The sequence below is a fragment of the Sphaeramia orbicularis genome, chromosome 15, assembly GCF_902148855.1.
Source record: "Sphaeramia orbicularis chromosome 15, fSphaOr1.1, whole genome shotgun sequence".
In the NCBI taxonomy this organism is placed as follows: domain Eukaryota; kingdom Metazoa; phylum Chordata; class Actinopteri; order Kurtiformes; family Apogonidae; genus Sphaeramia; species Sphaeramia orbicularis.
Window position 1 is genome coordinate 41,306,012 of NC_043971.1, and position 12,626 is coordinate 41,318,637.

At 36.5% G+C, this 12,626-nt stretch overlaps 1 protein-coding gene across 2 annotated transcripts in view; it reads left to right on the forward strand.

Annotated features, from left to right (window-relative positions):
- The window catches only part of myofl (myoferlin like), a 36,349-nt gene that overhangs the window by 2,484 nt on the left and 21,239 nt on the right, over positions 1–12,626 (forward strand). The window contains exons 4-19 of one of the 2 annotated variants that reach the window (XM_030156220.1): positions 5,812–5,920; positions 6,104–6,200; positions 6,427–6,596; positions 7,551–7,679; positions 7,859–7,921; positions 8,042–8,092; positions 8,247–8,277; positions 8,384–8,499; positions 9,100–9,226; positions 9,307–9,410; positions 9,855–9,923; positions 10,019–10,062; positions 10,150–10,232; positions 10,341–10,367; positions 10,673–10,785; positions 11,882–11,995. In XM_030156220.1, coding sequence (XP_030012080.1) covers positions 5,812–5,920; positions 6,104–6,200; positions 6,427–6,596; positions 7,551–7,679; positions 7,859–7,921; positions 8,042–8,092; positions 8,247–8,277; positions 8,384–8,499; positions 9,100–9,226; positions 9,307–9,410; positions 9,855–9,923; positions 10,019–10,062; positions 10,150–10,232; positions 10,341–10,367; positions 10,673–10,785; positions 11,882–11,995 — 1,447 coding nt within the window. The remainder of the gene's footprint in view (positions 1–5,811; positions 5,921–6,103; positions 6,201–6,426; positions 6,597–7,550; positions 7,680–7,858; positions 7,922–8,041; positions 8,093–8,246; positions 8,278–8,383; positions 8,500–9,099; positions 9,227–9,306; positions 9,411–9,854; positions 9,924–10,018; positions 10,063–10,149; positions 10,233–10,340; positions 10,368–10,672; positions 10,786–11,881; positions 11,996–12,626) is intronic. The other variant, XM_030156221.1, reaches the window with a different exon arrangement.

A 12,626-nucleotide genomic window follows, 5' to 3' on the forward strand; every position in this document is an offset into this window, starting at 1 on the left:
TAGATAAATCTAATCTGCAGTAACATGTTTGAGTGTAAATCAATTGCTAATTATTAGGCTATTAGACCGTAATTAACAGTTTTCTTGAACAAAAAGGTGCTTTTTTGCATATTATCTCCAGGAATTGAGTAACAATTAGTATTAGAGTATGTTAAAATATGAGAAAATGGCATTAGCGGCATTAAAAATGTTTTTATTTCATAGTTTTCACACAGTATATCACTTTCTGATGATGGGTTTTAAATACATGTTTGCTTCAAAAATTAAATGCATGGTGTCCAGCTGAGTGGACATTTTTGTAACTCCATAAAAACAGGGTCATAAAAAAATTCCGATTGCATAGTTTTTTTCATGCCTAAAGAGGAAAAAAAATCACTCAGGAAAAAAATATTGACTAAGGTTCTCATATTTCATGCATGAAAGGGTTAAAGTAACCATCAAACAGTATTTTGCGTTATCCATGTGCATGATTTTGAGTTGACCAGGCAATCATTCCTGCACAAAATCTGACTGTTGCTGTTCCTCATATTTAGACCTGCAGTTATGTGACTGTAAGAAGGAGCTTTATTTCCTTCGCAAAAGCACTTCATGACTGTTGACTTCAAAAGAGAAGAATGCCTGTTCTTTTTTTGGTTTGTCTGAGGCAGACATGCACCACTAGAAAAGATTTATTCCTCTAAATTAGTTCTTGCAGCTTTGTAGTGGACCATAGTCATTCTACTTTGCAGATGAAGAGGGAGTAAGAAGGTCAACTGTAAGAATAACATTTCCTCTGAGTCACTCCAGTGACTGATTGTGTTTAGTTGAAATTATTTTAGGGAAGGCACAAGGGCGGGTTTGGTGGTGGTGATGGTGGTGATAGGAGGGAGGTGGGAGGCGGGGGGGCTGTGTGCCTCAGCCATGTACACACTGATTTTCCTCCCTTGTCACTGCCTGCATGAGGGAGTTGAGAGCCAAAAAGCTTGTGCAGGCTTGTCAGGCGACTGGTAGTACCTCAGCTTGAAAGCTTGTGAAAATCTGCCTTCTAATCCTTTTAAGGTGATTATGGTGGGAAAATATATTTGATTTACAGCACGTGGCAGCTCTATCATCAGCTCTGCCTGAATTTTACAATATAAAAACTCTGTAAATGTACTGTAAGCTCAAGGACTGGCTCTTTGAGCAGCTTATCTGTGGTAACATCAAGATATTATATCAACTTGTGATGTGGACTGCTTGGTTTGTTTGGATAACCCTTTTTAAAACAAATTTTGAATATGATATCAAACTGGCTGAAAAGGTGTTTGGTCCATTAATTATAAAGCAGTTTGCATTTTTCAGTGTTGGTTTCCATTACACAGCTTTAAATGCTGATGCCTTCTTGTCATTTTTAAAGGGATCCTTGCATGTGCAGTAGTGTCATAAAGTCATACGCAGTTTTCTCACAATACTTTTTTTTTCCTCAGCTGGCTCTGTGACTACAGAGAATCCAAGGCTTTTAGATTGTGAGCAAGGGACAAAGAGAGTGAGAAAGAATCATGAATAGAATCCTGACTGCTTTCAAGTTACTTAAAACAGCCTTTTTTTTCAGTCACCTCCCTCTCTCTTCATTTGTCCATAAGTAAAGTGGGCACAGAAAATGCAACACATGCCTGTGGCACGAGATAATTACTCAGAGATTGTTTCCATCTGTTGAATTTGGTGCATGAACGTGGCTGTGTAAAAACCTGGGTTTCATCACAGAAGAATGATATTTGTCCTCTTAAAAATGCCTCTTTTGCTGTATTAGTTTTGGCAGAGTGGAAGGGACAGCATCAGATATTAATGCTTTTAAGGTCCCAGGGGTTACGGTGTGGTTGTCCTCTAATGGTGTCCGTTCTTTGGGCGGTTGATTCAGCTGGGTTCAACTGAGGACATTAGGGTTCATGGTCCATACTGAGGCAGTTGAATCTGTGTGAAGCTGCTTCAAATGCACTAATTAGGAAATATCACCTCTGACACACTGATGCTGCGACGTCATATAACACTGGAAAAATTAAGACACAGCTGACTTTACTATTTATAGGTACATTTTGTGTTTGAATATGTTTTTATTTAAGAACCCACATGACAACATTTCTTGTGCCATGATTTTTAGTCATAGCTTTGATGCATCATGATATAAACGCTTTCATATTGCAGTTGGATGTTTTATTTGACTTATACTGAGAAAATGATTCAGCTTTGTGATTTGGACACTTGTAGTGTTTTCTTTTTTTTGCATAAATACAGTATGTCGTTGCCTACTCAAACAGTGAAACCCTACAGCAATAATACACCAAGTTTTATGAGAGAACTGTAGTTTTATCAGTGGAAACAAAGAACTACACACTTCTACCAAATATGACCTAAGAGCTGCAATCAGGAAAGTCAAGTCAAACTGCTCCATAGAACTAGAACAATGCATCTGATGACAAGAAAAATCAGGAAAAACTAAAGACAATGAAAAATCTCCCCAACACCTGACACCAGCAGGTCTATGGAAGGTTGGCATGGTCTTCAGTCTCACCTTCATTCACCCGTATGCAGCTTCTTTCACCTCTGTTCTTCACTCAGGCAGTGAGGGTGACATTCGGTAAAATAAACAAGAGAAAAGCAGCAGGTCTGGACAGGATCACTCCAGGTGACGTCTACTGAAGTAACATTTATACTTCCAAAGTGTTTCAAGATCTCACCCAAAGACATAATATTGGCGTGATCCGAAACCTAATTGACTGTTCAATCACAACGTTGCCGCATGGCTTCAGAGCTATTTCTCTGTTATTTTGGACTGAGAGCAGCTGCGAGAGGGAATCACCATGGTTTCATCTTTGCTCCTGTCAAATAATTTACATTGATAAGGAGTGAAAGCTGTTTGTTCCATGGCAACATCAGCAGATATTTCAGATATTCACCTCTTTGCCTCTAGCCTTTTTGACTCAGTCATAATGCCTGTAAAGAAAATATGTCTGACTATGAAGTCATTTGAGTGAATCATCTTCTCCTGTCTTAAATCTAACACCAAACCCTCTACTGCAACACCACAAACTCCTCTGTTAATGCAGTGGAAGATTCTATTATACTTTATTAGTTGTAACCCACAGAAGAACGTAATGATTCACAAATATTTCACTATCCACTGGCGAGCCCCTGCTTATTTGGACTTGCTTGAAGTCATAGCCACAAAAATAGAGACTGATTTGCCAACGTGCACAGTTTATGTCACAGGGCCAACAAACTAAGTAGACTTTTAATGTGTTAAAATATGTTCATGTGTTGAGAAAAAGCTTTACGCATTTCCAGAACACTGTATTTTTGAGGATCAAAATCAAAGAACACATTTGTAGGAGTGAAATATTTGTGCATCATGATATACATAACGGCTAAAATTTACTTAGGGGGTCAAATGAGTGGCCGTTTTTGTAAAAAAAAAAAGTTGTAAGAAATGCATAGTGTGTTGAAATAATGCTAACACATTTGTGCACAGACTACTGATATTATTTGACAGTGGAAGCTATATTTTCAGAAATAATGGATTTTGAATAGCACGTGTATGTGAAAACTTTTGCTGGTGGACGGATGTGACATTACCCATGATGATCTGGTCAGTACCAGTACTTTATTAGTAATAAACTTATATACTTGCTATTGCTAATTCTCCTCTTATTCATAAATGTTAGTATTGTGGATGTAAAACAATAACAGCTGACACAAAAACACAAAATGTGGCAGCGGACGGATGTGACATGGTTGTTACAGATTCCATCATACTGATGCTCGGCAGCCATGTCACCGTTTCCACAAATGATCCCTGTGCAAAAACAAGGATCATAATTATTTATTGTATAGTTAATCATCATACTAAAGAGTAAATAACAATATAGAATTGTTATTTCTTTATAGAAATGCTTATTATTAGAAAACTGTTGATTTAAAAAGTGACATGTGACATTCTTAATGTATGTATTGGTGTAACATAAGCAGGATGGATCAGCACCATACTCCATATTGCAACCTGTAAAAATAGAAAAAGAATAGAATATTTTTTTTCAGGTAAATTCAGTTAAAATATAACTTGGCCATTTGTGACATGAAAATATAGCAGTAATTGTGATGAAATTGGACATTTTTGACCTGAAAACATAGTTCATATGACCATCAACATGTTGCAACGGAATTGAAATCCTGTAAATGTACATAACTTGCATTTACCAAAACAAAGTTCCTTTGGGGATTCACTTATATTGATTTCTTATGCACAAAGACATAAATAAGACCTCTAAGGAAATTTTAGCTGATAAGTGGACTTCTGTGGGTTACAACTAATAAAGTTCAATAAAGTCTTCCACTTACAGAAGAAGGCTTTCCCTATCTGTTAGTTGCTACGGAACTGTACACATTACTTCCAGGGTGTGTTTTGAAACTGGTTCTTTTTATTATTCACTGTTGCCACACCAGTTCTGTTCAGTGGTCTGTGTAGGGGTTGTTGCTAGGTTTGTCATCAGTGTTGAGGAAGGCAGTTGTTCAAACAAACTACACCCCTGTCTACCCCTGGAGAAATGTAGTTTGTAAAACTATGGCTAGAAGAAGTATTTTTAGCAACTACTTTTTATTTTCAGCGTTAAATTGAGAATGTACATGTGGTGTATATGGAACAAAATACAGCCATGGTTGGGGCGGCATGTCGCTATCAGGGGTGGAGCTGGCAGGAAGGTTGTCCATGGTGGTGATGACCACATGACATTAATAATGATCGTACATTTGTGAAGCATTTGAGTGGTGCCAGGGCAAACCAATCAGAGGCAGTGCTGGCTGTCATGTCATGACATGATCATGCCTTCAAAGCAATTCAGGATGAAAGAAATAGGAACTGTCTCGCATTCAGTGGTGAAATACAAGTTAAATTATAAAAAATAAATGTAAAAAAAAACCCTTGATCTAATGTTGTTGCCCAAAATTGTAGTTTGCAAATCGAATAGTTAAAGGACAAAAAAATTACCCAAAAAGTACTTGAACTACTTGACGTGGCACAAAATATGAATGTTTTTTAACTACCAACAAGTTACAGCAAAATGTAGTTTAACTACAAAGTTCAACTACATGTAGTTTAAGTCTCCCCAACATTGTTTGTCATAGAATGTGAAGATATAAAATTAAGAAGTGTATTTGCTCATGGAGGTGAGGATAATGATAATTAAACTCTTCATCACGTGCTACACACAACAGCTACATTTGCTTCATATATAACAAAGTCAATACGCTAACTCTGTTAATTGCTTCAGTTGGATATGAATGAGTAACACGTATGAATCACACCAGTTCTGTTTGATGGACAAAGCAACTGTCGAGTGGTTGTTGCTAGGTTTATGTGCAGAAGTGAAACTGGGAAGTGGGATCAGTCCACTATAAACCAAAATAATGATAGCAAAGATTATATGATTATTTCATATAGTAGAATAGTGGACCCAGAACCCTTTTCTTTTTGTGTCAACTAATTGTTCATGAGCCTGCAGCAATTTTTAGCCTTTCTCACTTCATTAATCATTGTGTAAACCAACTTGATCTGACCTTCTTTCCTTACTGCTTTTTTCAAAATTGGCAATTATTTTTCACCACCTATATCCCATATGCCAGTGTAATGTATGTGCATGTAATAGTTTTCCATTTATAAAATATAATTCACTTAAACATTCATCTTATATATAAAGATGATGCTATTATATGATAATAATAATCCCTTCAAACAAACCTGTTTAACTAAATGCAGTCTAAAGTGATTTTCACCAGAGAAATGGTTGTCTGACTGTTTTTCAGGCGGATCGGTTCAGCAAAAATCTTACTGAGAGACTTGGCCAGTGGTCAAGTGAAGTCTCTTCCATCCAGGAACGTCCCCTTGATCAATGAGAAGCAACAGACTTGTGGGGTAAATATCTATCACTATTAAAAAGACTAACAATACAATATTGTATCAGAAGTGCTGGGATCTCTACTCTCCACTTCCACAGTCTGTTCAATCCATCGATGCATTCAATTGTATTACACTTACTGGACGTATACTGTACAATGTGATAATTCTAACAAATATAAAACCATTAATTATTTATAGGCAACCATTAATTTGGTTATTGGGTATGAGCCTCCTGCCAGCAGTACTCCAAATCTAAATGATCAACCTGATACAGACACGTCCCACGTGGATGGAGGTAAGAGACAGAGTCCACTGTTATCTCAAAGCCCTTTGTGTTGATTTTTAATAATTAATCACAATTTATTCTTTTCCAGTTGCATACATTTTGCCATGCTGATTTTAAGATGCTGTACAGTAATTAAATAATTTGACATGTAAATAATTAAGTAACCCTGAAATGCAACTTTAAGAAGAGCAATAAAAACACTGAATATCATTTTTTATCATTGTGGTTTTACCAGATAACATGGAAGAGGATGAAGAAAGGGAGACAGATGTGGAGGAGGGAGGCCAGGGTGGAAGTCCAGGAGCTGCCACCATGCCACACCAGCCTGGGAAACCCAGCCACAAGTCGGTTCGTGTCAGCCGCAAGAGACACAGAGCGTTGGCCAATAAGCCCCAGGACTTCCAGGTATTGTTTATATTTGGAGTACTGCATTCCTGGAAAATAATACATGTCCGATAAATGAGGATGTTTTGTTGTTCATCATGTAGAAAGTTACCTTCACAGGAAAAAAAAAACAAACACAAAAAAAAGAAAAAAAAAAGAAAAAACGCATTTAATACCGGTTCAGATAATGGACATTTAACTTTTTGAAACGAATCCTTCAATGCTAGAGCCACCTTTTTCACATATTTCAAGTTAATTTCTCCAGTGGTACATGGAATTGAGCTTGGAATATGTTTTTGTAATTAAATGACTAAAAACACTGTCAATATAATAGTATGAAAGAAATTGAAATTAAATGTAAAATAAACTTGACCTTATTAGTATTACTTTTGTTGTGAGTGAGGCTACTAGATAAGCAACTGAACTAACTAGTATCCTCTTAATGCCAGATACTAAAGCTAAATTGTAATGACCAGACAGTAAGTACTAAGGTCAGAGGTAGCTAATATGAGAAGTAGTCAAAACTCTGTAACTGTGTCTCCAAGTGGGATACATTAGGAGTGAACCAGAAAACAATCCTTTGAGCAATATTGAAAAAAACAAAGTGAATGGTGAAGACAGTAATATCCCCACAACATGCACTACCAACAAAAGGTGTGAAACAGAAAGTACTGTTAGCTACATCTTCATAGATTTACAAAGTTAAACTGAGTGTGTAAACCTGCACAACCCCAGTCATATGTGGGATATTTGGAGCCTAATCTGTTCTGGGGCACTATGTGGTGTAACAAATTTGAGAACCACTGTGTATTACCAGTATGTGGTTTCAGGTGCATGTGTGCTATTTCACACATATGAAAGGAGATTACATGTTTTAAGAGGGTTTGAACTGTATTGTTTAAGTATAATGAACACTGCTGCCTTTTCATCCATGGTCCGCATACTGTTTGTTCAGCTGATTTGTGTAATGTCCAGATTCGTGTTCGAGTTATCGAGGCTCGACAGTTGCCTGGCAACAACATCAAGCCGGTGGTTAAGGTGAATGTGTGTGGGCAAACCCACAGGACTCGAATTAGAAGAGGAAATAACCCATTTTTTGATGAGGTAAAGAGTTCATCACTACTCAAGGTTGAAAAAAAAGCATATCAAATATAACTTACAGGCTACTTTATATTCTTTTTTGACACTTTATAGTCACCACCCTTGTGTGTCTATTATAAAGATGTCTGATTTTCATACTAACAGCAGAGTGCACGCTTTAATAATACTTTTCTGTTCTTCAGATGTTTTTCTACAATGTTAACATGCTCCCATCAGAGCTGTTTGATGAGAGCATTAGTCTCCGGGTACGTACAAATCTATACTGTATTTTTTACAAAGTACAGTACAAAGACAGTCCATTACAGGCTTTAGTTCCAGAGATTTCTTTATCTGCAGACGCTGTAAGTCTGACTTTTTCTTGACAGGTTTATGACTCCTACTCTCTTAGATCAGACAGTCTAATGGGAGAATTCAAGGTATGTCCATTTCAGTGCACTTGAGTTATTTTACTATTTTAATAGAAACAGTCAAATTTATGTGTCATTTCTATAACAGATATGTTGTGTTACATGGTAGGATGACTGATTTTAAATAATGGAGCAATATTTTTATGTTTCTTTTTCTTCTCAGTTGGATGTTGGCTACATCTACGATGAACCTGGTCAGTCTTTCCATGAAAAATGCTTACCCTGTGTACCCCCCTCCACTCTATATATGTATGTGTAGTGAAAAAGACATATTTTAAAAAGTCCAACATGTCCTCTTAGGTCATGCTTTAATGAGGAAATGGCTCCTCCTAAGTGATCCTGATGACTCCAATTCAGGGTCCAGAGGTTACCTGAAAGTTACTCTGATGGTTATGACCACTGGGGATGAACCACCGGTATGTAACACCATTAAACCAGGCTTTATTAATGCACCTGAACAACACCTAAAGACGATGGATACACTTTATCCTATTTTATTACTTAATTATGTTGACCAGTGTATGCTGTTGCTAAATCTCCTTCTTTGTACGTCCATAGTCTCTGACATTGGTCTACATTTATTTGCAAATCTCCGTTTTCAGAGTAGAGCGAGGTAGAAAGGCTTTTTTGCTACGCTGCCCCTTCCTCATGGAATAATTTACAGAATGACAAAACTTTCAGAACTTGTTACTTTTGGGGAATTTGTGTTTATTGTAAAGGATGGCTAAAACAGTAGGATTGTTTCTAAATTTGCAATGAAATTGATGTCGGACTTGAATTTTTTTATTGTACAAGACTAAATACTATGCTTATTTGTCATGTATAAAAGTAATTGGTTTATTCTTTCTTAAATGTTGTGATGCCTATGTTGCTCTCATGGTCACGACTTTCTTGGGAAACACATTTTTAGCCTAAATGTGGATTTCACCTGGACAAATAAAGGATCTATGTGTATTGAACACCATAGTGTAGACATAAAGTGAATGCAACTCCAAACCTTCCTTCTCTCCATCCAGACTGAGAAGAGAGAGATAAACCAGGATCAGGATGACATAGAGAGTAACCTCCTAGTGCCGACTGGTGTCACCATGCGATGGGCCACTCTGAGCATCAAAGTCTACCGCGCTGAGGATATGCCACAGAGTAAGAAACTGGCATGTTCACACACCACCTGCAGTCTGATCAGGTTCCATTTAGAAACCTTTACGTCCTTTATGTTGCAGTGGATGATGCCTTTATTCAGACAGTGAAACAAGTTTTCGGAGGAGAAGGAGACAGAAAAAACCTGGTGGACCCATATTTGGAAGTGAGCTTTGCTGGAAAAAAGGTAAGTTAAATGAATGAAAAATATACAAGGTTGTTTTAGTACCAATGAACAGGAGTACAACAGCAGTAGTTATTGACGTTATGTTATAATTTGTTTTCTTTTTCAGCAGTTTCCTAACTGACCTATTTTTGTATGGACTGTATACTTTAGTCATATGAAACTGGGGTAGGACTATATAAGCATAACTTCTTACAACTCCACTTTGGACATAAAATGTTAAAGAGCCACCATAGTTGTACAATGTATGACTTTTTTTCTTTTTTTGGTTAACTTCCTGCCATCAATATTCTGGAGTGTTCTGTTTGAATTTGTATATTCTTTTTGCCCTTTGTTCACCTTTATACTTTATTGCTACTTATGTTTGAGACAAAGTTCATCATTATCATTATTTTTTTTTTTTTTATTATGTAAAGTGTATTAATTTCCAGTGGCATTTTTCTATAGCTTTGCACCAAAACTATTGAGAAAAACGCAAATCCAGAGTGGAATCAACTCCTCCACCTTCAAGTCAAGGTACAGAGGTTGTGCATTTATAGGATTCAAATGTCATATACACACTGACTGCAAACAGATGGTAAAATAACAAAAGCCTGTATGTGCCTCTGTAGTTTCCCTCCATGTGTGACCGAATCAAGCTCACCATGTATGACTGGTAAGAGCTTAAATTCACACAGAAGACAGATGACACCTGCTCATTTGTTAATGAAGTATTTGATGACTGTTTTACTCTTTTTGACAGGGACCGTTTAACCAGAGATGATGCCATCGGAACAGCATTTCTGAACCTGAACAAAATGTCCTCCTCCGGGGGGGCGATAGAGGGTAAGGATTTTGTGTTTAATTTTACAATGAGTGTTTGTTAATGTGTGTTTTGTGTTAGACTATTAAATACAAGTGGTAATAATTGTCCTTTCTTTTGATTTTTTACAGACGTAAATTGCAACACGGTGTCTGAAAGTACGTATGATAGAGTCATCTTCATATAATCGCCGCTGCATTGCACTTAGATGTAAAGGCTAAACTTTTAAAGACTGTGGTGGTTGACACTTTTGCCTCCATTCAAGAACATTCTGGTTGTGCCAGGACCTTTTTGTGTGGAGTTTGCATGTTTCCTTTAGTTTCTTTTGCATATCCGAAAGCATGTATGGTTGATTCCCCTGTCAGTGCCCTTGATTAAGCTACTGTTAAGAATTACTATCTGATGGACGTCTACTTCTGTTTGTGTACGAACTCACAACATCTTGTTTGTTTGTGTGTCGCAGCCTCTGAGACTGGTTTCCTCCCAGCTTTTGGGCCTTGCTATGTGAACCTGTATGGCAGCCCCAGAGAATTCACTGGTCTACCTGACCCATATGAAGAACTCAACCTTGGCAAGGTAAAACATATGGCACCCTCTTGCAGTGGAGTCATTAGTCGTTTTTCTGTGATATTTTATCTTTTATTTGACAGTGTAGGTCAAGGGTGTCAAACTCATTTAAGTAAGGGGCCACATTCAGCCCAGCTGGATCGCCAGTGGGCTGGACTGGTAAAATTATAGCATAATAACTTGTAAATAATGTTTTTTATATGTATATATACACTGTATATATGTATGTATATATATATATATATATATATATATATATATATATATATATATATATATATACACACACACACACATATATATAGTAATAATGTAAATAACTATGAATGTTGCTCTTTGTTTCATTGCAAAAAAGTAACATTAAATTTTAAAACTATTTACATTTACAAACTATCCAAACAAAAAAAGATGTGAACTAGCTGAAAAAGTTGAAATTTCTTCAGAAAAATAAGTGCAATTTTAACATTATTTTGCCTCAACTTATCATTTATGCGTGTGCATTACACAAAACATTTAGTAACAGGCAGAATATTGTTAAAACTGCACTTAATTTTCTTTAAACATTTCAGGTTGTTCATATTTGTTCAGGTTATTCACATTTTATTGTTAAAGGATAGTTTGCAAGTGTAAATATTTTCATAAACTGATGTTATTTTTTCGCACTAAAACAAGAAAAAAAAACTGAGCTGTCATTATTTATCGGCATAATTATATTTATATATATATATATATATATATATATATATATATATATATATATATATATATGGTTTCGGTTTCAGTTTGGTATGTAAACAAACGGACTGCTTGTGATGTAGGACACTTTTGAGTTGTTCACCGTGAGGGAAGTGATTCAGGTGTGTAATCATGGAAAAACTAGTGGATTCGTGACACTTAGTCTATTACTCGAGTTCTACAGATTTGATGAAAAATTGGTGACGAACGTCATATGCTGCTTTAATGTCTACAGTGTAATTTTTGCACTTTGCAAATTCATCCTGGGGGCGAGATTGGAACCCTTGGTGGGACAGTTTTGACCTGTGGGGCACGTGTTTGACCCCTCTAGTGTAGGTGATGTTGACTGATGCATATCAATCTGTGGCAGGGTAAAGGGGTTGCTTACAGAGGGAGAGTCCTGGTTGAACTGTCCACTCAACTGGATGGAAAGGTTGAGAAGAATGTGGACGACATCTCTAGTGATGACATCCTGGTGGCACAGGTTGTACACGGCACTAGAACACGAGTTATTTAAACTGTTCTTAATGTTTGAACTCATACTGAAGCCTGGATAACACCAATTAATTTACTGCTGGATGGGAAATAATAGTGAACCAGCCTTAAAGCGATTGTGCCACACATGAACCATAAGTTGCATTGTAGATGTATCCACTTATCCTACCATCATAATCTGTTCATGCAAATTCACTTGAATTACAGTAGTTATAGCCAAAAACCTATTTTGTTAGATTAAAATGACCTTTGATCTTTCAACTTTGACCTCTGGCCTCCAAAATCTTTTCAGTTCATCCTTGAGTCCTATTGAATGTTTGTGTCAAATTTATCACACCATCCTGAAATATCACATTTTAAATATAAAGACACCAACACATTCAGTTCAATAATCTAGAAGCTCTGATAGTGAAGTGAAACACCAGTTTTACTTCATATTCAATGTCTACACAGACATTAAATAAATAACATGATTACCTTATCAGATCAAGTTCCAGTCTTCCAATAGTCTATCTCAATTATGTACAACAGTTATAACTACAAAGACATCTCATGAGAAGACATAAGCAAATTCAGAGTCAGGACTGATATGTTACTATACCAACTGTTTCTGGAAATGA